At 32.4% G+C, this 27,038-nt stretch overlaps 1 protein-coding gene across 2 annotated transcripts; it reads right to left on the bottom strand.

The window, feature by feature from the left end:
• Positions 1-2,880: 2,880 nt before the first annotated feature.
• LOC112688149 (amphiphysin) lies at positions 2,881-23,859 on the bottom strand. 2 transcript variants are annotated; one of them, XM_025561210.1, is made up of 9 exons: positions 23,355-23,859; positions 7,039-7,174; positions 6,643-6,833; positions 5,941-6,231; positions 5,576-5,703; positions 5,444-5,478; positions 5,053-5,313; positions 4,584-4,726; positions 2,881-4,513 (listed from the first exon to the last, which is right to left on the bottom strand). In XM_025561210.1, exons 1-9 carry the CDS (start codon positions 23,463-23,465, stop codon positions 4,433-4,435), a joined length of 1,377 nt encoding a protein of 458 aa, XP_025416995.1. In that variant the 5' UTR covers positions 23,466-23,859; the 3' UTR covers positions 2,881-4,432. The 2 variants fall into 2 exon arrangements, with proteins under 2 accessions (XP_025416995.1, XP_025416996.1); XM_025561211.1 differs by lacking the exon at positions 5,053-5,313.
• Between the last annotated feature and the right edge of the window lie 3,179 nt (positions 23,860-27,038).

Here is a 27,038-nt window from a genome sequence, read left to right as displayed (position 1 = left end):
ATTTTATTTTTATTAATTTATTATTTGATTTTCGGACATTTTCAAATAGAAGTTTTACGATTTCACATCGATATAACCCGTGCACATAACAGAGCGTAGTGATCGAATAACTATGTACACACAGCGTGTACGTCAATCTGTAATCTTTGCAATAGTCAATAAAATATATGAAAATAAGTCCATTATGTATACTATATACCAGGGGCGGCCAAACGGTCGATCGCGGACGATTTCAGAGTCGATCATGTTAGAATTTATTTTTAGGCCACGTGCACGAAAATTAATCGTAGTGGTTATGAACAAATTGTTGATAAGCTTTATCTGTATAGTTTTTGTCTTTTATTCTGGTTTATAAAAAAAATTTCCAAGAAAGTCGATCTTCAAAGGTGAAGTATATTTTTAGTAGATCGTGGTCGAAAAAAGTTTGTCCGTCTCTGCTATAAACCTTCTATGTGTAACAAAATTATATTATCAGATTAATATTGACATTATTCGTACTTTTATATTTGGTTGACTCGAAGATAATTGTTTACCAAAGTGGCCTAGGAAGAAAAGTTGAGCATCACTGGTCTTGATGGACCGTTTGTTACGTAATAGTTAGTTTTTGCAGTCTAACGCAATAGGTATTGTTTTCTAATGGTTATGATTTAATATATTTGATGCACAAAATAAATGTTGACGTATCTCAATTATTGTTTCTTTAAATATTATATGAAGTATCTTAACGAATTCGGGAATTATTATAGGTACGGTTATGAGTCATGGTGATTGTTTTTTCCTTAATCTAAAATTACATAAATAATAATTTAATATTGTTATCATATCGGTAGTATTTAATTTGATAAAGAGCACTCGATAGTTCATTTGATTTATACAGACAACTCCGTCACAGGTGTCATAGACAACGGGTCTTGGTTGGTGCGGTACGGTAAGTCTATCGCATGTGTTTGTCTTACTTCGATTTATTGTTCGTTTTATAACATCACAACACGTGACAAAATCATTATGCATGCGTTTTTCGGTCATTTTTAACTGGTTAATGAAGATACACACAAATATAAATTAACTTTAATTAAAAAACACACTTATGCGTTAAAAGTGATAAAATCCATTGAAAAATAAAAGTTTTTAATCGATTTCCTATAACATGTGCAGAAATGAGTGGAAAGTTATTTTATAAGTATTAGGTACACAATGAACAATTGTTTTAACTCGCAATTCAAAACATTTCTTAGTTGAACCCATTAGAATTGCGCGAGGAAAAAAACACGAAATGCGTATGGATTTTTTGTATTATCGTATAAACGTCAAAAATCATCGAGTTACATTTCATGAGACGATATTTAATAATTATTCGCCATCGTGACGGCGTCCAATATCGGTTTGTAGTCTCGTATAATATACATATATATCGACCCATATTTAATCCGTAATGTGGAGTATTCAACATACCGTGCCGGGTTTCGGTTTATCACGACCACGAATGCAATACGTGTTCCCGCGAACGTTGGATTGCGTTAGAACATTACACAATATACAACTGTACAATATTATTACGTGTACGGCGGTCCTACGGCGACCGTACATCAATGGATCCAATTGCTACCGATATCCATGAATATCGGTAGGAACTCGGGCTATCCCTTCACTCCGACCGATGGTCGCGTACGGATAATTCACCTGCCGAGTGCATGCACGCGTTCACTCGTTCACGCATCACGTTCGCCGTTACGTTTCCGCCCTCCCCATGACCTAATATCTATTGCATTTCATTTATTTTATCGCCCGAACTGCACGTTTTAAGAAAACCGAAATCGGTACCCATAATCGAATTGTTATTCACGTGGTACTTTTTGATTTAGGTATTATAATGTGCACCTAAGCACTTAGTAGGAGTCGTGTGAAATTGTGTTACACCGTTGGCAGGTTGTTGTTGATTCGAGAACCTTCAAAGAAAAAGAAAGTGTTAAGTGCTCTACATTTCATCTGCTTATTAAGTAATGATTACTATCGTCACTGCACACTCTCGTCATTCTCTTGAGAACAAAAAAAAAAAAAAAAACTCACTTAAGATTTAGTAGCTTATTAATTTTTTTTTGATGTTCGATTTTCTAAAAATACGTGATGTTAACTTGATAAATTTTTCTTTTACATACTTTCCATATTGCCATAACAGATATTCAGAGATTCGTCTTGTTTTTTCATAAGTTTGCATACCGTTCAAGATAACTCGATATTGTTCCACTCGTTTGGTCTCACTCTTAATCTTGATCACGAAACAATATCACACAATCACATACCAAAACATACAGTTATCTAACCAGCCAAACCTTGGATAAACAATAAATATTTACAGATCGGTATCAGACTGATAAAATACAACTTTGTAGGTTTATTTTTCAGGAGCTGAGAGTAAAAAAATAACGGTAATATGAATAAGACGCAAAGTACAAGGAACAGGAACAATTTAATATTTTTAAGACTAATAATCGATAAAAACTTCTTAATTTAAAATGAGACAAAAATTATCATTTTATTTGTATTAAACGTATGTTGGAACAATAATTAAAATTTGAGTTACATACAATTTTTATTTTAAATGTAACAATCACTTTCACAATGAATAAACTAATAAATTTATACAATTAATGAGCTACGTCTAAAATTGTTAAGAATTAGATGTTATGATTACAAAATAATTATAAGCTTTTAGTTATAAGAAAAAAAAAACAATAAAATGCTAATGGATTTATATTTTTTGATAATTTGTTAACTAATTAGTGTTATTAGACTCACTGACTATTTTTGTATACAAAAGATGAATATCTCATTATCATTAGATAAAATGATTACCTATCAACAACTTTTGTGTCTTAATAAAAAACATAACCATTAAATATTGATCAAATTCAATAAATGCAATGCAGATGAAATATATTTGATACATGAAAAATTATGGCCCATAATATGAAAGAAATGTTGATCGCAGTATTCTATTTGTCCGTTTTAATTTGATTTCATATTTCTATTCCTGACCTATACTCTAATTTCATAGACGATGGAGACAACATTTAAATCTTATTGAACTAAATTAATTTGAAAATCTATTTTCATTGTTGTTTCAATTCATACATTATTACATCAATATGTAAATGTCATGAAATATCCAATAGAAATATCACTCATATTTTGGGAGACCCTTGATTATAGCTTACTTAAATTGTACCTTCCTCAATTCAAACACGTTTTTACCTTTTTTACAAAAAATATAAATATGTGAATGTTGGTTTAAATGCATTGAGAAAAAATTATCAATTTTAAAACAATAACAAAACAAATTCAAACAAAATAGTACTTTGAATGGATGTTTTCGAACAAAAAAATATTTAATTACACAATAAGTGACATTGGGGAGTGGAGAGCCATTCATCTAAAATACAAATACTAAATCCAGTAATTATTTTTGTTAATTTATAAATATAATATATTTTAAACATAGCAATACTGAATCTCAAATGTTAAAATACCTACAGCAAAATTTTAAGGACAAAATAAATATACATCTAAATAATACATTGATTTATATAATAAATTTAGTATCTATCAAAGTTAATTAAAATAATAAAATACAGATATTACTTAGAGGATAATTTATAATCTAAACTAAAGTTATTTACATTTTATTGACTATCAGATAGGGTTTAGGGGACGGGGTAAATACTTGAAATGTAAATTAAAATGCTTGAACTTTTACACATCACTCACTAAAAGTAGAAAAAAACATTTAACACACAAATACAACAATATAACAACACATAAAAAATAAAAGTAGTAAACGCATAATACGAGCAAAATGTAATTATTACACGGTTATACATTAAATAGAAGGTACTATAGCTGAATTGCAGGAGTAGGATTGAAAATAGTAGCCAAATAATAGCTTTAATATGCTTTTAAATGGCACAACAACAAAAAAAAATAAGTCTACCACACATTTTTTAACATTATTTTGTATAAAAATTTAAAGGCACTTGTTACACATTAATTAATTAATGAGATTTTTTCCAGGTTCAATATCATCACACTAAAATACAATTTAATATGAACCTATTAAATTCGTAACGATTCCTCAATCAGTCAAAATCATTATTATCAGCACAGATAATATATACTAAACTTGACGTACACGGAGCATAAAAAAAAAATAAATATTTAAAAACTTAAGGCGGTATTTAATTCATAAAATAAAAATGCCATAAAAACTAGTCGTTGCAGCGCGTTTTGGGCTGTCAGACAAAAACTGACTTCAAGTATCGTTTAAATAGAAATACAAGGACATGAAAACATAGAATAAAATCACAAACAACCAGAAACTGAACTTCATAATTCTTGGTCTAGTTGTGATCTTCTTGTTCTCACGACGATGTACCACTCACAAAGGTCTGGTGAAATTGGCTGGAAACATTTTCTTTTCACCAGAATTTTCTTTAACTCCAATTAACCAGCCTTCCTCCTGATCGAACAACAAAAACTTTGATTATTTACCACTATTAACAATAGTTGTCTAGTAAAACATGACTTGCCTGAGTTTCTGGATCATCGTAGGGCACTACATTGATAATTTCACCCTTTTCAAATGATAACTCATCTGTATCTTCAGCATCATATTTGTAAGTCGCTATCACTCTATAAAGCACTCCTGGAGGTAAATTATCAGTAGTAGCTCCTAAAAAGAGAATATAGGTGGGTCAATTTTAATTTATACGATGATCGCATATAGATTGCTTAAACTGTAATACAAATAATATTAATATTTCAGTAGGAAAAACGTCTAATCCTATAGGATTCCATATAGGAATGAAAAAACACGTATGAGTGAAACAACACCAAAACGGTTTCTGACAGATTATTATGACTATAAATCAAGCGATTATTAAGTAAAAAAAAAAAAAAAAAAATAAATCATTGGAATTAGAATGATTATAGAAATCCATTGTTTTAGGGTTGAAAAAAATGCGGTTAAAACCGAGCTAAATCAAATGGGACGCGTACCTGGCGGAATGTCGATTTCAACGGTTAAGATTTTATTACTGCCATTCTCGTGTCTAACGGGCGCGACACCGTTGACCGGCGGACTGCTCTTGCCGTTCATCAATGACGGTTGCAACGGTAATGATGATTCTTCTTCGGCGGACACCACTTTTGATGCCGACACGACGTCATTATTACTGTTGTCAGGCGGTGGTTTACTACTTACGAAAGCCAGTTGAGGAGACGTCGACGATGAACCCGGAGATTTCAAACCGTCTTCTTCTACATTATGCATTAGTGTCCACACACAAAAATCATTAGTAATTGACAAACGAGACGATATCATTATACTACATACTACCACTAACTACGAAAATGATAATTATAGACTAAAATTATTTAATGTAATTACCATTCATGGATATCGGAGACACCGGCGATTGTGATCTACATAAAAACAACGTAACATAAATTATAGCAAAGGAAATGGTTTACTTGATTTTTTTTTTTTATACTAAAATATAACAATACAATATATACGCACGCGGATTGAATACTGTTGTTGGTGATGTTGTTGGAGGTTTTATTTCCTAAGAAGTAGTTTAACATTTTCGACTGGTGTTGATAATCGGTTGCTAATTTATCGACAATTGATTCCATGTCGGAAAATACCTGATAAAATAATGTTGTCATTTACAATAAGAATTATAATATTGAACTATAATCGTTACAACAATACTTATTTAATATTATTACACTGGAAAAGAGATGTCAGTTTAGTCTTAAAAAAATTATTACGATTCATTTAACGGAAAATCATATCATTGAATTATTTAAATTATCATTTGATACTCAAGGAAAGAAGACAGGAGTATAATAGAAGTTTATTTTGTTTTCACGTTTACGTACTTTTGACGATTCGCTATGAAATAACTGTTCGGCAGCGAAATATGGTTGCAGATTGGTGATCAAAAACAACACCCTAGAATTGTACAAAGCGGGTAACTCATCGTGCAGCTCCGTATTGATGAGGTCGAACTTTCGTTTGACTTCGTCGAATTGTTCTTTGGCTTTCATCATTTTTGCTTCGTCTTTTTTCTTGCCGGCTCCTCCTCCGCCATTGTTGTTACTGGCCAGCTGATTACTATGTCTTTGGCTGTCATAGTCAACCAGTTTCCTGTTGCGCTTGTCGATTTTTTTCTAACCGATAACGGGAAATACGTACACATATATTATTTATTATACTCGGAATGTTACTTTCCCGTTAGGTATTTAAGAGTTGGACGTGAGTGACATCGTATCGACGTATTACACAAATACGTAGACATGTATCTGGAGGGGAAGTTATGGGGCCCGGATCCCACGAAATTTTTTCGTACCTTCTAATAAAGGATAATCATTAATAATTTCAATGTAAATAAAATACTCTTTATTTGAAAGGTATTTCAAAATAAAATATTTTTTTCATCTTAATGAATATTGTATTAAAATTAATTTTTTTTATAAAATGTTTTGATTTTTGGTAATGAGTATGAATCCCCTCACAAAAAGAAAAAAATCTATCTGCGGGCTGACATGTACATGTTCATTTGTCAGAAAAATATCACTTACTCGTGTTTCGGCAAACTGAGCCTGATACGTGTTCAATGGTATAAGCACTTGATCGGCCAATTTATGGGTGTAATCACTCCACAACATATCCAAATTGTTTGAATCGGTACACATATGATCGTGTCCTACCCATTGGGTCTCGTACATCTCGTTCAATGTGTCCATAAGACTTTTGCTCGCCACTTGGACGGCTACATCATAGAATACAATAATTAAATATGCGAAATTGTTAATAGTTACTACACGTATACGTTGCCGATCAAATATAAGAGATAATAACACGGATTTACAATAGCAATCACAATAATACGCACAGAAAATATTAAGGTCATCGATTGGCCAAGCCTTAAACGAAGCCAAAATGAACCGAGTGTATTTTTTGTCGTACCGACTTACCTCGAACACATCGAATGTAGTTGTTGAATTCTTTTTGCAGCTTATTCGCTGAATTCTGTTGTTTAGAAAAATTCTGTAGGTGCTCATTAAAAATTTCATCTTCAGTTCGATCAACTTTCCCCAAGTTTTGAAGAAACTACAAAATCAAATAAACACACTCAATTAATGAAACAATGAAAAAAATCAATACTTAACGTGAACTACATTTAAAATGTGTTAAGCTTTTTAAACGTTTGAAGTATAATTATAACTATAAATTTCAAGTTAATAAACCAAATAATGTTCATAAATGTACAATATATATAAATACAAGATAGTGTATTATTCGTATACTATATACTTGAGTTTATTCTATAGTGTATTGGATATTATGTTTACAGGGAACAAAATTTAATTGTTTGTTTATATTGAGCAATATGTAGTGTTTACTACCCATATGCACATAAACACATATACACCAAAAATATTTAAAAACACTTTTAAATAGTTTTTAAGTATAAATAAGAAGTATCCCAACACAAAACGTCTAAAAATTGTATTTTTAATATTTATATTAAAAAAAAAATCATATACAATGTGATAAGGAAGGCTAAAATTATTTTTATATCAACATTTTTAGTTAATGAATACGAGTTTCGATAAAAAAATAATAGTTACCTACAAGGCTACGAATCCATCGATAAAGAAAATCATTAATATAAGATTAAGAAATGCATAATTATATTTATATTCAAATTAGGTACTAGTGAAAATTAGACACTTAAATTTGTTTTATTTATTTTTCAATAATAAAAATAATATAATTATGTATAACTATTAGTTTATTCGGCAGAACATTATTTTTTTTCGTCAGCGAACATACTTAAAACATTACAATTGTTATTAATAGCTATAATTGTATATGTTTAACCATCGATAATATTTTAATATGAACGAGTCTAACTAGTTAATGGATCGCGAATTGAAATTGTTATTCAATTATACATTTATTAAAATATCAGCGATATATATTATTTCAACAATAAAGGAATAAAAGATGGGAAGCACATATTATTCAAGCACAGAGTACTGTGTTGCACATACCAAGAGTACAACTACGTGAAATTAAATGGCGCAATGAACAAAATGAAAAACCACTCGCAGTTTTTCTCCACCTGGATTACATATTATACATAATATTGAAAATTTAGTGACACGGACAAGCTGTAAAAATACGCATTTGAGACTACTAGACTATCTGGTTAGGTATATATATAATATATCGTATTATTTTTACTGTGATTTCGTTGAAAATTATTTTCATATGATGTGACGAGCGGTTGAAAAATTAAGTCTTAAGTAATATATGAAGCAAAGTGTTTTCATTTTGTATACATAAATAAAAAGTTCGTTTGCACAGTTGAAAAATTATTATACATATATAAACGAGAATTTTCTACGAGAATCGTATGAGCACTCATTCATAATACACACAGATAAGGTGAACAGGCTTTCACCGATAGAAAGATACTTTAAATGCTTAATTGCTGTTTTTTTTTTTTGTTTATCTACTATATACTTTGTGTGTTTTTGTGCACCCATATTTCGTTCTATTTTAGCAGTACAGATTGTATATATATATATATATATACAGGTACGCTAAATATAATTTAATTCAGGTACGCGCATATACCTGTACATTATCTAGGACAACTAGGCTCCTGGCGCCTACGTATATTTTATTTTTTTCATTTTTGTTTTGAATTGAACGTGGGTTTTTTTATACCAAAAAAATATGATAAGTGTTTACTGGCAGTGTTTAAATACTGCGAGCAATGTGTACGCGCGTAGGACTCTCATTTATTATTATTATTATTATTATTATTATACAACGTACGCGTCGGATGACCGAAGCTATTATAATGAATTAAAAAATATAATACACACAAACATAAAAACGACATTGTGTAATACGTTATCAGCAAAGCCCAGAAAACCCGGTGGTTACACTATTACACTTATAATAATATAATATAAAAACAACGACTCGTTCCAGTCCAACGGTCCAGGAGTGAAATAAAACACATGTCATTTCTCTAGTTTGTTATCCTAGCGACCGTATAAATTACACATTGCCGACTTTGTTAACGTGGCGTACGTACATTTAGATATTGCTGGTTATGTTTTAAATAATAAAATATTTATTGAATCACGCGAGTTCGTCAATGCACATCAATAGATCGTACCGCTGTGAATAGTAGTTGAATTTCCAACGAGTTGTTTCAATACTGCAGTTGTGATAGCTTAACGGGCATGTGTATATAATGTTCTAACCGCATTTAAACGCTTCACGCGAGACGTACACAGAAACGTGATTTTCGGATGTATATATTACAATATAGTCGAATCACGATTTAACACACAAAAAAAAAAAATCATTACAAAAAGACGACCGGATATTTAATGACATTATATTATACAGTACCTGCAACGTTGGGTGATATGTTTTTAACTGTGTTTTACGGTTGATGTTGTGTATAACAGTGTAAACGAAATTCATAGTAAATTGAAATGCATCGGATGCAATCAAAAGAAACATAAGTTGGTCTAAATACGGAAAGAACCATTTAGTGTTTGTTAGCGTGATAATCCTTTTTATAAAATTATGTCCTCTCGTCTAAATAGATGTCAAGATAATTGATATTTATTAGTTGTTTATGTAGTGCATTCACAATACACTCAAAAATGTATAATACAATATACATAGTAGTATTAATAGACGTGTATAGTCGAACTTATATTGCTTGTGTTAAAAACTAACAAGAACGTATATAAGTACCATATTAATATAATAGTCGAAATGTCGATTGAATCATTCATTGCAAATGAATAACATTAGTAAAGGTGTAACTTTTATTATTTAATATTACCATCATGTATAAACCTAAAATTTTCTGAAAAATTAGCCCCATTAAATTTAAAATATCTATAAATTTATTTTAATGAATCTTCTTAAATCCAAACTAATAATTTACTTAAAGCCAATTATGAATAATTACTATTGTAAAACAATCATGTAATACGTTTAATTATGAAAATTACATCTACTGTATACAGTCAATTAAAAAATTATGTCCGATGTTTAGAGTAAATTGGGTATGAAATAAGAAAAAGCCAACATCACATCTAATATTAAATACTATCTACTAATAAAACGAGTTTTCGATTTCTTAAAAAATATTGGATTTAAATTTCAGAAGATAAATATGGCAACTCTTAAAATTAAAATAATTAATAAATAATATATATTAAATAATTAAAATACTGCTTTCTCGGGCTTATTCTAACTCATTAATTAATCATTTGAAATTGGTCGTTATTGGTGTACAACATTTTATCTATAAACGTTTTATATGACATTTAACCGACCATATGGACATGTGATCATGTGGGCGCATCTCTATATCAGAAATGTTTAAAACTATTTTAGACGTTATATAACATCAGTTTATACGGATAATGGAATATTAATTAATAATATAAATACGTTTTAAAAATCGCACTATACCAAACAATCGCGAATTTCACTGTTGTCGCTTTTGCTTTTAAAAATAATTTTTGTAATTTATTTTTCGAATTTTTATTCGCGCGCACATGTGACATTTTTATGTAGGAAATGGTACAGGCCAATATTGACAGTGCGCGCACTGTGCACAGCCATTCGGACGACCAGGGAAAATTAAATTTAGACCGGTGTTCGCTGGACATACCATTCTGCCGTTACATCTAAGCACCCAAAATAACTATAGGCCACGCAAATGCCGCCGTCTCTCATGCCTTGGTGTCGTGGTGACGTCGTTACTCGTGCCATCATGGATAATGTATATAGCGTATCCACGTATGTATGAAAATTAGAAAATCATTTTCTGTTGCGTTTCGCTATTTTATTGTTTATTAATGACTCCGTTAAATGTTTTCATCGGAAACATTGACTTTGAACATGTGTATCGTCCACTTATATTAAAGCACAACTCGACAAGAAATAAAATCAATCTTCACAGTTGGCACTTCAAATATTCGAAAAACATTACGTATCATACTATATATAATTAATACTGTAATGTAAATGTTTATTATTAATAGCAATTATATTGAACGTATAATTTATATATTTATTGTATGTACGAAAATAGTTAAATTAAACACAGTTGTTTGCCGTACGAGTAATTTTAACACCAGGATGATTATAATATTACCTTTAATTATACTAAGATTTCAAAGAAATCACGAATTAATCCGCAGTTTATTTTTTTCAGCATAGTACCATAAAATTAATTTACTTAGTTATCTCTCGCTTTAGTTGTACTTCTACTCCTATAAATATATTGTACATCAAGATAACAATTGTATGCATGGCATAATGTCATTAAGTTGATAATTTTTCATATACAACATGAATATAGTATAACATTGATAAAAATATTTGACCATAGCAAACCAGAAAAAAATATAAACAACTAATGTCTTGCATCACTTAAGCACAGGTTATTTTTTCCTATAATTTTCTATTATTATAGAATCGTATTTCAAATTCAAATTGTTCATGTTATAAGAACAAATATTTTAAAATTTTTGCTTACTTAAATTATGTCGTTATGTCTTATAGAGTGAATAATTAATATTCACATTTTTCTGAACACAATATAGTGACAAATATTAAGTTTCAAATTATCGACTATTACGTGTTAATATTACTGTCTAATAACAGATACAGGTACGTCCAGACACGCCCAAACACCGGGCGCATACTAAGAATATACCTCATTGCCTTTTAAGGACTTTGAAAGAAAAACTTACAACTAGTTTTGATTATAAGTTCTTTAACTGTATAGGATCACCCACGTGACATTCATTCACAAGTGTTCATCGAATATGTGTCATCATAACGATGTTTTCGGAAAACTGATAAACAAAGTTAGTACCAAAATAAATTGTTAATAAATAATGCGAACATAACAATTTGATAAGGTTATAAGTTTTTGTACATTATACATGTCAGTGTACTGCGAGATGAATACGAAAAAAGTAACGAAATATTGAATTTACGTGTAGGTTTCGTCCTTGATGCAATGCATGTAGGTTGGTAGGCAGTAGGCACATGGGTAATATAAATATATATATATACGAGAAACGAAGGTGTGCCTTTTGTGTACATGGATGTTATAACTTATAACATACCTAATACAATGACCTCAAAACTATTGACGAACACAACAAAACACCGGACACCTATATGGTGTAAGGTTAAACTATGATATTTTTTTTATTTTTTTTTTTGGAAAATAACAAATTAAAGGTATTTTTAAACGTTTACATCCGTTCAGGACAGTGGTAGATCGAATAAGTAGCGTCGTAACACGATACGAACATTTCGGGACCATTATTGGCCGATTGATGCGTAGGTCATACACAAATAGTGTCTATTTTCGCATCAATTTAGCTCAATACATATTATAACTGTTTCGTCCACACCGAACACAGTATTACGGTCGTTAAACATAATAATATCATAAAATACGTAATATTATTCAGTGGGATGTTCGTGTAAAAATATATTATAAACAGTCGATTTCCTCTCACGTACGTTCGACCGGCGATAAGTGTCCGTTAGAAATATTATTGCACGTGGGGTACAGTGCACATATAGTGAGGTCGTTGACTGGATTATATTATATGCCCCGTACACTATCCGTATACATTTTTTAAATGTGACCATTGAAAATCGGATACACCACGTACGGTCCGTGCAGAGAATTCGGACGAAATTGAAAATATTATAATAATGATTATATGGGCCATCGTCGGTTACAAATTCGACACACACGGTATAGATATCGCCGTCTCTCAGAATATATATACGTGTGTGTGTGTGTGTGTGTGTGTGTGTGTGCGCCTATGCCCGATGTGTATGTATTATGTACGTGTTATTATAAGATAAAATTTGCGCGTATCAGCATTTGTTTTTTGGCTATTTATAATGTGCAGAGATGCCAAACGCTCGAAGTTAAGATACTCGACGTCGGTATATTGTACATCACGCGTGTATACGACAAGATTCCTGCAGAAAATACATTATATAGTTATATTGTTATAGCTGCTAAGACGGATTTTTACCCGTTAGGTTAAATTATTACCATATTGAATTATAATAATGAGAAACAAACTGAAAATAAAACGCGATTAAATACAACACGCATACACCGGGCATGGTGCTTGTTTTGAATATAATGTTATATTTTCGTACGCGTGCTACCCGAACACTGTACTGTAGTCTATATAAAGTGAGACAACTAGACTATGAATGTTACATAAACGCTGAAATGTTATAGGTATACGTTGGTTCAAAAATAAATAAATAAATAATAAATAAGAATTCTCAATTTCGTATACTTGTATTGACAACATTTTTAAAGAACGATTTTTCCATCAATTTTACATGTAACCATATATTTTTCTTTAGATTTAATACAACAAATGATAACCTATGGTAATATTATGAAAACTCTTTTTAGTTATAAGTACAGTAATTGTTATCAAAAATATTGTAGGTCATAAATTATTTGATAATAATGCGTATTTTCATATGATTATTCTCGGAAAATTTAAAAATTACTCTATTATCAGAAAAGATAAAAATTGTTCTTCATAATTCCAATTTCAATACCATACTCAAATATTACCAAAAATTTAATTTTAATTATAAAATTTATAAAAAATTCAAAAACAATTCATCGCCTTTTATTGTAGTCAGTGTTAGTAAACAAATAGTATATAATTGAACACAGCTGTTAAATTCTATATTTAATAATCAAAAATTTTCATTTAAAACCCAGCCCATTAAAGAAATTATTGCTTCATCCACCAAACCCAGACACATATAATGGGCTCATGTTTTCTAACTTTATACAGAAGACTGTCAAAGGCTTGTCAAAAGCATCAACATTAAAGAAAGGTAATTTGAGCTACCTAATCGATGTTACTCAGGTATTTTTTAATTCAAATAATATTCAATTTGGTCGTATTTGGTTGTAATATATATATATATATTATAGTAGTATAATTTATTGCATACTTTTGCATACTATGTAGACTAACAAGTAATATTTAAAGAGTTATAATTATTTTAAGTCTTGTACGATTATATTAATTAAAATTAGTAAAATTATATATTTGTTATAAGTACTTAGCTTTAAATGTTTTTAATTTATTATTATTTACTGTTCCAACTCCCGAAAGGCATAGAATACAGTCTTAATATATTATGTTAAGGTATTTAAAATTAATTTAATATTATATACCTACATGGTGTTGTAAAAGATTAACATGATTATAAAATAAATTACAAATTTTTTCTAATACGTTTTAACAATCGTACACGAATCAATAAAATAAAACACAAATATATCCACCCAAAATCTACGGGCATCATTTCAACTGGAAAATATGTATATATTATAAATATAAACTAGTTATAATATTTTAAAATTAATCCTCAAAAATATTTAAATCAAAGTAGGATATTCAAGAGTTGATATTTTCAATACGATTAGTAAATAATTATGTTAACATTTAATATTATTAGCAGAAGAAATTATTATGAAATCGTTTTGTTTATAGTAGTAAATGACCTTTATAGTTTTGTTTTTTTTTTCAATTATTACAATTTAATTAAAAATATACAAGATATACCTTATAATAGCAATTTAAACATTTATGAAAAAAATATTAATAAAAAGCAAAAACATTTAATTTACTACACGAGTATTAATAGTTTGTAGAAAGAAAACGTTGCACCGGGTCAATGACTGTTTGAACTTTCACCCACTGACACAAATTTTGAAAATTGTTACAATTCAATTAAATATTGCGTTGATGGAAGATATACCTAGTATGAAGTAAAACGGAAATTTGTGAAAATTCCCACGCCCTCCAAACTGATAAACAGTTCTCAACATTTTCCACCCGATGTTTAAACATTTTGGGAATACTGTTGCATGTTCAAACCTCAGTAGTAACCATACGAGCATCACATACTAGTTCTTCAGGAATGTCAAGAGTCGTATCATAGGCGTCTCATTTTTAAATATGTTTATCGAACGACAAACATATACCGGTCTCGAGAGAAAAACGGTATAATGACCTTGAGCTGCAAGCGCACAATATTATATGAAAATGAACCGATTTCAATTTTAAAATACTGTACGTAAACGAAATATCACACACACACACAAATAAATCACACGCTATTAAGGAATATAATTGCTCTTTAAATTGTAAATTTTAAACGAAACAACGTTACATATTCAAATAAATAAAATCTAACACGTTAACATTGCTCGTGTATATTATGCAGAGGTAAATAATGTATACAACGAACGTGTTTATATTTTTAAAACGTAATTAGCCCCACTTATTATTTCAGACTGGAATGAAGGATATACACGTACGGTGTGCAGCAAGTAAATATGTCGGCCCATATGCTACTAGAGGAAAAACGATAAGACGAAGGCTGTAAGCCTACGGTAAATATAATAGACTGTAGAAACTGCACGTCGTGTCACCGCGTCAACCACAGTTTAACATTTCGAACCCCTGATTAATGCACGACGGCGTTACCTTCACAGAAATGTAGCTTGAAATGTAGCTAGTGTGTTACGTATGCAGACAATTGCATCGTGTATTTATGTGTGCGTATATAGTGTTCATGATTTATCGGAGAGTTTTGATTCTAATAATCTTGCTCAGTGCCATTACACGCACGGTATATACATATGAGCGTAATAGATAGTGATAATAATTTGTTATTATTATTATTATGAATGCACGTTATCGCGAACGAATTAAACGCCTATGTAAGTTACGAGTGCACACGTTCTGTGTAAAATGAAAAAAAAAAAAACCATTCGTGTAAAACAGTAGTAGTCAACATAGTAGCCAACCGAATAAAATTCAAATGCAGATGCCACTGCAGTATTTGTGCATGTATACTTGAAGGTACTCTACAGGAATTGTAGTTTTTGACGTACGACATAAAAAGTGTTTAGGTAAAAAACTCGACAAACAAGGTCGCCCTCGATGGTTGGATTATTGTTGTAGCAGATGTTATGCTTATGATGTATTAAAAATACCGATTTGCACGTCCAAATGAAATTCAATTTTCAGAAACACGCAAATACGGCAACGAATCAATGCTCATGCAATGCAATTATACGAAGGCGTACAAATACGGTGTGATTCAGTGACTACTTTTTGTGCACTACGAAGTGTAAAAGTGCGTTCTTTGTACGTATGGCAATTAAAAATCTTATTCTTGTGCGTCAACCTAACATTCCATCGTCCATATTTCGAAGCGTTGAAATTATTTTAAAAATTAATTATTTATGCGATTATCAAATATTGCAGTTTTAGATAAAAAAAAAAAAAAAAAAAAACGATAATTGTTACATGAAAGTCATCATAATGGGAATACAATGACTTCAAATATTAATATGTATTCTTGAACGAAACTTGTTTGCGTTTTGGAGCAAATTATCTTACCATATTCACTTAGATTGTAGAAATCGTAATGACAATAGTGATAAAATAATTGTTTACATCACAGTGTACATATCTACTATCATGAATGGCAATTTGAACTCCTGAGCAAACGACGTTTTAAAAGGGAACGTATGGAAAACGTGAGGTGAGACCTGTCGAAGGGCAACACCGAGTATTAGAATAAAAACAGCCGTCACAGCGTATTACGGTCGACTACGATAGATTTTCTGCGCGTCTCGTTCTGCATAGTTCTGCTGCGGAAACTGTATAGATAACAACCCGTCCACACTTTCGCACGTCGAGTATTTCATCGAGAATCTCTAGACGCACGTACACACCCCTGAGGCGGGATTTCACTTTTTCCGGTACGACGACGGCGACCTCTTCCTCCACTACGGAAATTTCGTCTCCGCGGCCGTGTAACCCACTTGCGATGCGGATCGCAGGAATCGCCGTCCGACGTTGTGAAATAATAATAATACACGGGAGGAGAGGCAGCGCAAACCGTCGACGGCAGAAGTGGAATGCCATTTACGGAGAGAACTGGCGCGTGTGCAAAGCAACAACAAACCTGTCTCGGCAATAGGGTCCGAGCGTTTCTCTTCCGACCAATTTCGTACACACATACCCATAGGGTAATTTAGAGGTTTCTGAACCTTTTCATATACATATACATACTGCGCGCAGTTCATGTTATATCCGGTCGATACCAATCATGACCGATCGGTAACAGGAGTAGGGGGGGGGCAACGTAACATATATTAATATAACTAGGAATCTGCCTACTAGCTCATACGAAAAACTACGATCGTGTAGGTACTATAAATAATAATAATAATAATATAGAAAGAGTTGGATTTATTTTAATGAGAAATACATGTATATTTTAGACCGTATTATTATGATGGAGTATATTATATATTATGAAAAATACGTCAAAAACAACTATGGAAAAATTTAACACCCGTTTAAATGATATGGTATTAATATGTTCAAAAAATGTATTTATTCTTAGTGCGTTTAACGAGCCTATAACAATTATACGTAAAGAAATTTTAAATCCTGCAGCAGATAGATCATAAATATTACAGTTACATATCAAATTGTATGCGTTTATGTAGTTATACTGAAAAATATGAACAAGCCGTAAGAATTTGTTGACTTTTAAAATTAGTAAACCGCTGAGTAAACCGTAGTCACTACCCCACCACACATTTTGACCAATAACACGTGACCATAAACGTATGAAAAATTATTTTCGGACCATTCCTGCTGTACCAAAGTGTGCGTATTATAAGGCAAAAAATGCTTAAAAAATATATCATGAGCTGAACATAATATAATGATCGGGTATGTTTGTATACAAAAAACATTTAAAATATGTCATATTAGAATAACCGCGTTCCGGCTGCAAACGGTATACGTAATTAGGCAATTTTGTAGCGGCAGTCCGTCGCGCGTCGTTTACGTACAGTTAAAACAGTACACACGTTTCCCCATAAGTATATCAAACACAACAAGTGTATCATTTCAGTATTCGATTAATTAGGTTACGGCGAAGACCACGTAGATAATAACACGAATAATGAAATAATAAGTAAATTATAAGTGCTTACATTTGTCAAATACGAGTAAGACTGAAACGAGCATAACGGAAGGGAAGAGTGTGTAGTAAACGGACGAAAAGAAAAATACGAAAAAAAAATACACGAAAACGAGTGCCATAAACCAATTTTGATTCCTATTTCGAGTTTTGCGGTCGAATTGATCATAAAACGATAATACAGTACATCGCATATAATACAGTGGATCCTAGGTTATAGTGTACGAGTGTACGAGTAATTGCAACACGGTCAACGACGGTGAAACATGTACCAGAACGGTATAACGTCTCCGACGAATTACGCACGAGAGAGACATATAATATTCTAGGATTCTAGCGAAGGTAATAATAATCGCGATCTCCGTTGGATGAAAATCGGTCGTGGACCACGTTTATTATACCACTAACCCCGCCATGCCGTCAATTCGCGAGCGTCATGCGACTGCTGCAGCGGTGCATTCGCGCAATCTTAAAATCGTGAACGACTGTTATTTACACACGTTTGTACGACAACGATGGCGTTTAATAAGTAGAAAGTCTGCAAAAGCGCGCACGGCAATTTCCTCGTACTTTTAACGCCGCGTTTCTATTGTTCGCAAGGTCACGACTTTAACTACAATTCTCTAACATCGTATTTGACTATCATGCGAATCATCGAATGGACACGTATCGGAAACGCATCGCCTTTACATATTTATTAAAAGTTTCCGATGTAATTACGAAAAGCTCGACAACAACTATTTTTCGAAATAATAAAAAAAGTGTAAGAACAAAAAATAAAGAAATTAAACGATAAAGCCATTAATATAGATAAAAGAGACAACAAGGATTATAGTTTGCTCTAAATTAGGGTTCAGAAATAGCAGAGAGATTTAAAAGAAAATGTAAAGGTTTTAGTACATTGAGGTGATTATCGAATAGCAAAAGACAATTGAAAAGAATATGAGATAAGTCACAAGTACTCTCTTTCGTATGAGATATAGAAATAAGTGAACGATTATCATATAAATATAAACTCGTATATAATAATTATAAAAGGCTACAAAGGTATAAAGGCTATGTGCATTTATTATAAATATTATAGTATTACATTTTACCATTTTAGCTTACAAACTATTTATATAATATAATTATTATAATATTAATAATAAATGCACATAGCCTTTGTACACCGGTATAATTGATGTCGAGGAAATGGAATGAATGGTATAGAAACACTAAAAGTCGATCCACACTATGCATATTTCGGTTTTTCGTTTCGTAGTATTTCGTTCAGTTTTCAGTTTACTGTTGTTTAGTAAGTTTAGATCATATCAACATACAGGTTTTCGTTCCTTTTTATTTAAATAAAATTGAAAAGTAATGGCAAAGATAAATTATTGATTGCCAGAGCAATTTATACTGTATTGGCTTCAAAACTAAAAAAAAAAAAAAAAGCACGAAGATGGTGAACTCTACACAATGGTAATTGATAATATTCGTTTACCTATATTTAACATATCATTTAATTTAAAATCCAGTGATTTGAACTTCATGTTTACGAAAATAAATGCAATGCGAAATAATTCGAAACCATGCATAACGAAACGACACGAAACTATTTTTTTGTGCCCTTTGACTTTGTAAATTTACCGCCTCGCTCGCGAAACAATGCAAAACAGCTTTCAGGAAAAATTTTTTCATGAAAAAGCTATACACACTATATACGAAACTAAAAGAAAACGTGAAAACATGAAACATGCGTAGTGTGTACTTAATACATGACCGAGTAACGAATACAATTTATATAAAACGTATCGGTATGCAACAGTTCATTGTGATAAACCATCAGTGATTATTATTAATTAGTATTTCAGTAACCATGACTAATTTCGGAATTCGGAATGCCGTGCACACCGTATAACTATGCAGTACTATTATTTCATTTTTAGATTTCCATAGTCACGATGGTCATAGTGATAGTAGTGAATGAAAAAGGATGAGATTTAATAGCAGACATTTTTCATTTAATTTTGAAAAAATTAAGAAAATAATTTTACAAATACACTACAATGAACTACGACGATACACAACACAGTTACTGCATTGTTATGCAAAAGGGTACATTCTAATACTAACCTTGACATTTTAAGTGTTCGCAATTATAAATTATTATGACATAAAACGTAATAATTATAACGATATTTTGTACAAATAATTGAAAATACATAAAAAATTTATTCGAAAAACTATTGCACATAAACATGATTTTTATTTTCTATATTTGTTTTGAACCCATTTTTAATTAGCTCATCTAACTACTAATGATATGATTCGTGCTACTGATATGAATGTACACAAAGATTGAATAAAAAAGTGGTCGAAAATAAAATATTAATTAATCTAATTAAATTGACTACACTAACAGGTTTTTTTAATTATATATTTTACATCATATTACTTCTTAATTAAATTTAATAAAATAATAAAAAAAAAAATTTCATAATTTTCAAGATAAACGCATCGAATATAAAGGTACTTAATTTATAACACAAATTATAAATCGATTTTTTTTTTATATAAATATAAATCATAATTAATCAATGTAATATATTATCTTTCGACATTATGTATACTCTAATCAGAATACTGTTTTCTTTTTAAATAACAAGTTGGAATAATTAAAAATTACCAAAAATGATTTATTGGCTATGTGAATATCATGAAATATCGGTATTCAAAATAACATAATTTTTCATGTATTAGTCTGATTAGATTACAATTGTAAGTATTTATAATCTAATTTATCGCATGATTCATTAAAAATATAAAACCATTAAAATGTTAACATTACCTATATCAATAGTATACTGGATTTATACTCAAAATATTGTAAAATAAAAAACTTAATTCGTCTGATAAATATAATATTTATACACATAAGTTAAATGCCTATTTTTAGACTATAAGATACCTCTATAAAATTGTATCTCCAACTCAAATAAAATGAAAACATACACTTCAAAGAAAACTTTTCGGCACAGATTCGCAAATATTCATATTATAAAAGGTGTGTTTTCACATACATTGTTTCAAAACATTACACTTTCACCTTGGAAATAGTATCATGTTATACTATCTATTACGTTGTTTTTCGAGTTTAAAATCATAAATCCGTGTAAACAGTTATTAAGACGAACAAATAACTATTGTTTGGAGTGGGCGATAGTATAATTTCGGAAAAAGGAATTTTCGAACCGAATCGATTAAACCATAGCTATATGTCTATGTCTGTATAAATAATATATGCGAACAAAAAAGGGCACAGATTTTCAACATTACTCTGCAGTCGATAAGATACTGTGACTTAAAGCACATGCGCCGATAGTTATCTTAAAGTCGATAAAGCTATATCAAAGAAAATATAAGAGACACGTGTTTAATAAAATTAATATAGTATTATTAAAAAAAAAAAAATGTACAGCTCAACACTAAATGAGAGTATACATTTTTCGAAAACTATTTTTAGATTACCCTTCATTACTGATAAAAAAATGTCTAACAGAAATTAAACACGATTCTTACATATTTTCCTAGATACAACCTGATCCGTGTCAAATTAATTTTCCTGTACAATACACGTATAGTATATACCGGACGACCGGACGGTTGCTGTACGGCGGTAAGGTTCTAAATTCGGACGTATCGCGGCGCGTTTTATTTCTTCTGCGCGCTGGATTAATGAATGGAAGAGAGAGTGAGAGTGAGAGAGGGTGACATACAGGGATTTTCGAGGTGACATTTTATGTACGCCGTTTCTGGTGCAAAACGCCACGCAGCAGTCAACCAGACGGTTCAGAAATACATTTTGGAGCGTATCCAAATTTTGGACAGTCCAAAGCGAAACGGTCATTCGACCTGAAGAATTTTCTTCTCCGCCACCGCAGCAGCCCCGTCTCGCTGTTCGCGCGCGCGTGTCCGACCCCCCCCCCCCCCCCGTAACACCCTGTTGAAATCGTCGACCGCCGCCGCCACCCTGGCCGCCATAAGGTTATTGCCACCAGTACGTGATCGACTGCCAAGTCGCCTATCGAAAAAAAGAAGAGATTGAGACACGGGACAAAATACGAGAACGCAGTATTCGCACGGAAATCTCTAACGCAGACCTCTCGACTGCCGACTGCGTACAACGTATAATACTCTGTACAATACCGTTATGCTCCAACAACGACAAAATCGTATAATAACAGAACGACAGTAGTGTGTACCTACTCCTCGGGCACATCGTTTATTCGATGGCCGAACCCGAATCACAAGCAGTCGTTCGACCTACCTATACACACACCGTACGTTTCATGCACCTACCTACGACGATGATAATAATAATAGTAATAATTATATTATGACGCACGTAAATTTAATTATAATAATCGACTTATGTACAGGTACGATGTGCGTGTACAAATTGAACGAGGGAAAAAGTCGCTAAGCCCACCAAACACCTGGGTTCATATAATTGAATTAGATCCGAAATCCAAACCGAATGGTCGCTGATAAAGTTATAAAAATTTCTCCGCGAAATAAATTATCAGGCATATTTTATCATAACATTGGTACGGTTCCAGGAGTATGTAACGTAATAAATTCGACGTGAAGTACGCCAATTAATACGAACTCGGAATTTGTTTATTTTTTCTTTCCAATTAGATCAATACTTGGAAAATAATATTATGTTCGCATACGCGAGAGTGAAGCACGATGAGCGCATTTAATGTACCATACACATCGGTGTGTACCGCGGTGGTGTTAACCACAGTTGTTGTCAAACATTTTCTCCGGGAAAGACTTCAAGGACCTGACACACATCACTCGACCGCGGTAATTGATCGCGAGGCTTTTTGTTGAAAACGTCGCGAATGTCTTGCCCAGCCGCCCTCGAACGCAAGAAAAACAACACGAATCTTGTCGAGGGTACTTCCGTGCGCGGCGGACGGAGCGGAAATAACACGCGTCCGACCGCGACGGGGGAACGTTCACGGGAGCGACAACATTTGATAGCGGGTTGAAAAAAAAAAGGGTAAAATAATGTTGTGACGGCGGGTACGGAGTAAAAAACGATCGAGACGACAACGGTCGACGGCAGAAACGCGTCTCTTACCTTTTCTTTGGCCCTTCCGGCGTGTTTGGACACGGACTTGGCGATTAGGGATCCTTTGCTCTCGGCCATGACGTTCTGACTCGGGTCACCAATGCACAACAACTGATTCATGTTGTTGTGTTACGCGGCGGCCGACGCCGTCGCCGTCGAACGTTATCACACCTAACCAGGGCTAGCCAGCCGCGCGCGCCGTCCGATCGGAACGTAGGAACGCGTTCTGGGCGGCGCGCTGTGCGATGCGGTACGTGCGTGCGCGCGCGCGCGTACGAAAGACACGACGACGACGACGGTGTTACCTACGGCTCGCGCACCACGCAAACGGCGGGACCCGGAGACCGTTTTGAAAAATTCGCACTGACCACGGCTGATTCGGCCGCTGCTGTCGTTTTCGTGCACTCGCGCCGCTGTAAGACGGGGTCTCCGAGACGGATAGTGTGGGCGGACGACGCGAAAATGTTGAACGGACGAGCGCCGCGGCAAACGGACGTGGACCGAATAGAATATATTAGTTCGCGAGACTACCGGACGTGCCGTGAAAGATGCGTCTCTATCCTCGCCGATTGGTCCCCCCGCGCGAAGATCACCGAGTGGGAGCGCTATATTGCGTGGAAAAACGCGAGCGTAGGAGAAAAAAAAAAAAGAACAACAGAGAAAGAGAGAGATAGAGAAAGGAAAAAAAAAAAAAAAAAAACGAAAAAACGAAAATCTAAACAAAACCGAATTCATCGCGCTGGAATGGAAGGGCGAAATTGTACACGCGCACAGCCATTGTCTGCAGAATTGCAGCGGCGTACAACGTCGTCGTCACCGGTACGTATTGATGTACACGGTTTATTATAATATTACGGTTCACAATGGACCGTATAACTGTAATGATATGTTTACACCCATCGGCCGTACATAGAGAAACGCGTATGCGAGACACAAGTGCGCTCCTACGGTCGGTCCGACCGGTGACCGGACGAAAAGACGGTTTTGTTATTACGATACGGATTCGTGCGGTTGCCGTTCGTCACACCGGACCTCGGGGACGGGCTTAAGAGTTTTCGGCCGTTTTTTTTTTTTTTTCACCACGATTCGTTTATTCATCGTGTCTACGATTACGTGCACAATACGATAATCGTGTAACATTACGCCACTGTTCTACGGTCGGTGTCATCGCATACCAGTCGCGGGAAACGAAAAACGTGCACGTGAAAATCCGGACAACAAGTATAATAATAATTTTACCAGTGAAAAAGCTAAGACGGACGTACAAGAAACTGGTACGAAGGTTAAAATAAGAGATCACTGGTTCACGTGTTTTTAATATTACGTACGTACGTACACGTTTTTGTGGAAACGGTGCGTTATAGTGCCCGCAATTAAGTACACAATCCACAGTAAGTTTTATTACCTTTGCGTTTAGCGCGTACAGGCGCGTACAGCCACACCCAACTTGTGCACTCATCGGTTATAATTCATCGCGTTAATGAATTAATTAAACTTAATTACGTACGGAAACATAAATGTCATAAATGATAATGAATGACACACAAATTAAATAAAATCTCTCGAAATAATTCGTCAATTATGTTTTACTTAATCTGATTTACGATGATATTGTTATGTTCGCTGTTTGATATCCATCCTATTTGCTTGTGTTACTCAAACGTATCGATTAGCTTGAAAATTAAAACCTAAGACATTAACTTGGGATCTTCGACAACGCCATGACGTTGTTCACCTACGTGTAAGTATATCTGGCGATAACATTAACGAAATATGAGAATTCAAAAAAGCTCTATACAAGAGTACATCGGACATTTTGTAACACATTTTATTGTACAGTAATATTATTGATTAAAAAATAAATATATATATATACATCTATACGTACACAGTTATTCACAATTGTTACTTGTTTAGGGTACCATCGACTATGTGTACATAATAGTATACACAGGGACGGACTGGGTTAATAGTTCAGGCCGGGAATTTTTTTTGCCAAGCCAAAAATTAACAGGGGACCAACGATTTGGTCATAAGTAGGGCTCGGAACTTAATGCACTTAAAAAGTACTAAGTATGCTCTAAAAATATGCACTTATGTTTTATTTTTGTACACAAAATTTTCGTTTGCACAAATATTTTATAAGATTATAAATATAGAAAAAGCAAAGTAATAAAAATAATTCTAATTTTTAATTTTTAATCATAATTTAAAATAATAATAATAATAATAAAATAGCATTAAAAATGTTTCTTGGATAAAAAAAATGCACTTGTAGAATGTTCAATAATCATTGAATTATTTTCTTAGAAAAGTATTTATAGAAAATCGTCGTATTTCGATAGCCGCTGTTCCTATTTGATATTTGTATAATTCTTTATTTTAGATAAGACTAGCTAGTTATAATTTATAAATATATATATATATATATATATATATATTATATTAACCAATAGGAGAAAAACATTGTATTTATGGATTTATGGATTATGGAAATTTGAAAAATACGATACAAGAATATCAAGAAAGTTCTCTCAATATGAATGTATTTATTTTTTTATTTTTCGAATTTTCATGCTGAATATTCAAAAATCATAAAATATGCTCTAAAAAATGTAAAATCAAGATATATGCTCTAAAATCTAAAAATTACTAAGTATGCAAAAATATGCACTAAAAACTTTTGATATATTTTTCGTAGTGTCTTGAAATGAATTTCTAATTCACTTAGCAATAAATTCAATGGTGCAAAAAAAAGACATGCAAATGCAACAACTTCTATTCGAGCCCTATTCATAAGTACACAAAAAAAAAATAATAATAATGATAAAAACCTTTATTATTTAAAAATATTTAAAATATTTTCAAAATTTTATGTAGATATATAAAATTATATATATATATATATATATATATTATTAATATATAAGACATTTTTTTTATATCATAGATAAAGTGTACACATTTTAATATAATATCTATATATTAAAATTAACTCTAAAAGTAATTCCTTTTTTACATAATTAGGTTTTTTTTCATAACTTCACTAGGTTCCTCAATTCTGTCGATTAAAATATCGTAATACTATATTTTTAATTTTTAAAATATTATCTGGTTATTTAATCCATTATTGTAACAGGCTACGGGGATTTATCCCGGTGTCCCGCCAGGCCAGTCCGCCCTTGAGTATACTATCAAACTGAGAGTTCTGGTAAAATATATTTAATTTTCAATACAATCCATTGGTTGGTTTAGAATCTCATACTAAGGCGATTTTCTTGTTTTACCATGTACAACGGTTATGGTAACTGTAATAAGATATGTCCCGTGTACCAGATCAGACTAGGCAGCGAAATAATACGAGTCTTGGCCCGCCACTGAGTAGTAGGTATTACGTATAATAATCGGTGTGCTGCGGTGAGCGGAACGGCGGCACGGAGAGTCTTTTAACAAAGTACCTATAATAATCCAATTGTTTTCGTCGACGATAGTGATGAATAATAATAATAATAATTGTTGTTATTGTGTTGTGACGTGTGTAGGTTTTACACATATTTGCATTGCTGTTCGACACGGTCGGGTACATTTTCCAGTGCTCCGCCGAAGGGTTCAGCCCCCCCCCCTTCACCGAAAGGCACTCGTGCGTGCCCGATGGTCTGACGTAATTCCACAGATCTGCTACTGATGCAGCAG

The sequence above is a fragment of the Sipha flava genome, unplaced genomic scaffold (assembly GCF_003268045.1).
Source record: "Sipha flava isolate LNK unplaced genomic scaffold, YSA_version1 37_pilon_pilon, whole genome shotgun sequence".
NCBI classification, from domain to species: domain Eukaryota; kingdom Metazoa; phylum Arthropoda; class Insecta; order Hemiptera; family Aphididae; genus Sipha; species Sipha flava.
This window is presented reverse-complemented; position numbering and strand designations above follow the sequence as displayed.

Coding starts and splice junctions, on each gene's coding strand:
- LOC112688149 (XM_025561210.1), bottom strand. CDS start 23,465: ATGAATCAGTTGTTGTGCATTGGTGACCCGAGTCAGAACGTCATGGCC. Junction 6,834..7,038: donor CTACATTCGATGTGTTCGAG/GTAAGTCGGTAC, acceptor TCTATGATGTAG/CCGTCCAAGTGGCGAGCAAA. Junction 4,514..4,583: donor ACGATGATCCAGAAACTCAG/GCAAGTCATGTT, acceptor TTGTTCGATCAG/GAGGAAGGCTGGTTAATTGG.